Genomic DNA, 3,932 nt, shown 5'->3' with positions numbered 1-3,932 from the left:
GTTGATAGGTAGTGCGATTGTGGTTTACATAAGCTTTTGAACCATGATTTTGTAGTCATGCAAGTACATGTTTGATGATGTATTATAAAATTTCAGTCTGACGTTTTCCCTATGTCTCTGTTTAGTTAATCTACTGTGCAACTAGATATGCGATATTTCTGTTTTCAAGATTTTATGGAAACGATAGATTTTAATTGTTCACCAGATTTTCTTTTACTGAAAATCCCAATAACTAAATTTGTGGCTATGATGACAAGGGAACCTCACACGCAATGATTCTTTTTGAGATTTCAAGTGTGTTATGCAAATATTGCTCGAGTATTATTGAAAACCATTTAATCAGATGGCATGCTTCATAATAGTATATATACCTTATGCTATTTTTAGTAGCCTTTAACTCTCAAGATGCTTAAACTGGCTGTTCATATTTGATGGAAAATTTCTGTGCTCAGTGCAAAATTTGGATGGGATTATCAACATATATTAATATCTTTCATAATTTTTGAATCGTCCTTATATAAATTACTCTCTTTAGCTACTAAGGTCTTGTTCATATAGTGAATGGATGTCATGGCTGTGTTTGGGTCTCCTCAATACACTTAAATGCATGATTGAGAAATACTTTCTGTAGTTCTAGGCACATTATTTTGGACTCTCCTTTTGGTCTCCAGGGCATATCTTATAACTCCTTAGATTCTTATGAAGATGGGCCAGTCGCCTGTAACTGGATGTAAGTTTTGCAAAGGAAAAAAAAAAGTTTTGTTTTTAGTATGAAATATAAAGTTGTGAAACAAGGGTTTACAGATTCAAAGAAAGTCTTGTCTGACAGGTGGGTGCCTGTTGGGTTTCGGTTGGAGCGAGTTTGAACCCAAGTCAATTAAGTCGACAAAGCTTGATTAGTCAATTTCAAGAAAAATCTTATATAAACTTGATGTTATTTTAAATCCATAATTTGACTCATAGTGTGTGTGTTCTAAATTTCCAGACCCTAGTTGTGGGCAGGTAAGTTGTCTTTCAATACATGTTACGAATGGAAAGTCTCATGTTTTGACTATGTATACCTCTATTGGTGTTATGTATGTTCCACATGCCTATTGGTTATGTTATGCTTATTCAGGGTGATGTTTCCTTATGTGCTTAAACTTGATAAATAATCAAATGTGCGATTGTTGTTTTACCACACTGTTCTATGTTGTCACGGGCTGTGGTCCCGTGAAAAGCTTAGCATGCTGATATGCAAGCTTATGTTATTAATTCTGCATGTAAATTTGCAAATGTAAAAAAAGTGAATTAATAACCAGATAAAAGAAAGTAAAGAACAGTGTAATTCACTTTCTCCTTGATGTCTCTGCTTTAGCGTGGTAATCTTGGATATTGCGGTTTAGGGGAAACCGTGAGGATACAAAAACTCCGTGTGCGTTTTGTTGCCCCTGAAGCCGATATTGAGGTTCTTATCCTGACCACGATTTTAGGGAGAATCCGCCACTTTACCCGGGAGTGGTGTGTTAGTCACAGCTGTGAGTTTGTTTTGGTATACCAATAAAGTGGTGCCAGTGGATGCTGTTTTCCCTGGTGTCCCCGACTTTGGATGTTGTTTTCCAAGGTTCCAATGGATGGTGTTGTTTCCTGATATCTGTCGAGGGCTAAGTTTGGAACCCGGTAATAAAATACAAATTGTGTGTGAAGTTACCCCGAGAACCCTACTTGACCTCGAGGATTGTACCCGTTTGGTGTATCCACGGGCAATGATAAATTAAAAAGAGAAACTTAAGGATTGTGTGCATTTAATAAGACATGCATATGGAAAGAGGAAAGCTTAAATGAAAAATAATAAATGGTTCATGCATCGCACATAAATCATACATATTCTTGCTATTCATTAGTTCATGCATGTTTACCTGTTCACTTGGTTATTATATGTTGATCATTGGAGGATGTTGATCTCTGTTGTATTTAATTTCCTTTATTGATTAAATTATAACCATTGTTACTTACTTAGTGTTCCCTCATGCTTAATGTTTATTTTATTGTTGCATAACTGGTTAATTGCCTTATAATTTGGTTATAATTGTATCCTTCTAAAATATTACATGGATCTTATTTATGCTCTTTTTCTTATTTGATTCATTAGGGAAACCTGTACGCAGAATTCTTCGGATTTCTGACCCTCTCATTTTATTGGTTTTTCCCAGATACAGGTGATCAGTGAAATTGACTCGCTCTAAGGAGACATGAGGGTGACATTTGCTTTAGATTGCTTCACTTACGGACAGAGTGGCTCTACTGTTATTTTCTGCAAGCTGTTATTTCACTTTTGACATTGAATATGACTCTTATTAATTCATTAATAAGAGAGTTCAGTTGATTGGTTAAGAATGATAAATGTAAGTTAGTTTGTGGTGTGTGGTTATCCAGCTGAAATTGGAACTATAGGGACCCCAGGTCTCTGGGAAGTTTTCAGCAACTCTTAGGAAAAAAAATATTTCGCATTTTTCAAAGGTATGAGTTGGAGTCGTTACAGGTTTGGTATCAGAACAACCACAAAGACTTACACTTTTATCATTTTTCTTGTGTTAAATTTCTAAATTTTGGTATATGAGCCCTGTCCTGAAGCGTCGACAAGTGTGACTCGTCCTCAAGAGCAGTCTTCTTCACTGGTATGTCTATTTAATACTTTTACTTTAAGTATGTGAATTTTGTGTGATTGATTGAAATTATTGTTTAATATTCCTTGTTGTGAATTTAAAAGTCTTGGTGTGATTTCATGAACAACTATTGTTCGTAGTCAACCCTAAGGGGGTAGGATCAGTAGGAGTCTAAATTGTAGAAGGGATGTATGTTGTAGATGTCGCATTATACCCGCAGAGGTGCTTCGTCCTCTACTGCTGCTCCCACGAACTGGCAGGAGCAAAGGGATTTCATGATAGAAGTCATTCATACCTTGACGGAGACCATGACGGCTCAGGCGACACAAACAGCGCAGGCGTTGCAAGCGGCCCAGAACCTCCAGGCGGCACAGGATGCACAAACGGCCCAAGCGGCACAGGCTGCACAGGCAGCAGCGCGTGATCCTCCTGTCAATATTGTTCCAAACGCGGGTGGAGTTTCTTTCGAAAGGTTTCTGAAGCTGGACCCGCCTTCCTTTTCAGGAGAGGCAAACCCAAAGGCAGCGGAGAACTGGGTTGAGGAGTTGGAACGGGTGTTCGACGTCTTGTCTGTTCCTGAAGACAGAAAGACATCTTTTGGCGCGTACCGTCTGAAGGGTGATGCCAAGAAGTGGTGGGACACCCTGCGAAGGGTAAAGTTTGCCGTTTGGGACGAGATCCCCTGGGAGACGTTCAAGGAAGAGTTTCTGGACACACATTTCCCCGCTTACGCTGAGGAACAGATGCAACGGGAGTTCCTTTATTTGACTCAGGGAACCATGAGTCTGGTAGATTACACTACCAAGTTCCGGAACCTCGAGAGGTACTGTCCGAACCTCTTTAGAAATGAGAAGGCAAGAGCGTCGAAGTTCGTGCACGGACTAAAGGATGGATTACGAGCTCGCGTACTGTCAAGTCGGCCTCCTACCTTGGCCGATGCGATCGAGTCAACCACTGTTCTGACCAAGGACTGGGAGAGGTCTAGGAATGTATTACAAAAGTGAGGTACGAATGGAGGGAATGCTTCGGGCGGAAAGAGGAAGGACCCGCCGATAGGCGAAAAGACTCAGGTTGGCAAGAGGCAGCGAAACCAGGAGGGACGTCAGTAGGGTGCGCATCAGGGACAACCTCAGCAGAGGCAGCAACAGGGGAAAGCCCAATCAATGTGTCGTAGATGTAATGAAAGTCATCCTCAGGGTTTTTGTCCGATGTTCAAGGGAGTTTGCTACCGGTGCCAGCAGCCAGGGCACATCGCTCCCTACTGTCCAAACCCGCCAGTAGCTCAGG

The 3,932-nt window shown here is 40.5% G+C and overlaps 1 protein-coding gene across 1 annotated transcript; it reads left to right on the top strand.

Annotated features, from left to right (window-relative positions):
• The first annotated feature begins 2,953 nt into the window (after window positions 1-2,953).
• On the top strand, window positions 2,954-3,649 carry LOC149822316 (uncharacterized). The gene has a single exon (XM_089980256.1). It carries the CDS (start codon window positions 2,954-2,956, stop codon window positions 3,647-3,649), a length of 696 nt encoding a protein of 231 aa, XP_089836382.1.
• The last annotated feature ends 283 nt before the right edge of the window (window positions 3,650-3,932 follow it).

The sequence above is a fragment of the Nuphar pumila genome, chromosome 11, assembly GCF_984573655.1.
Source record: "Nuphar pumila chromosome 11, dmNupPumi1.hap1.1, whole genome shotgun sequence".
Lineage (NCBI taxonomy): Eukaryota > Viridiplantae > Streptophyta > Magnoliopsida > Nymphaeales > Nymphaeaceae > Nuphar > Nuphar pumila.
Note: the sequence above shows the minus strand (reverse complement) of the source record. Positions and strands in the feature narration are given on the sequence as shown.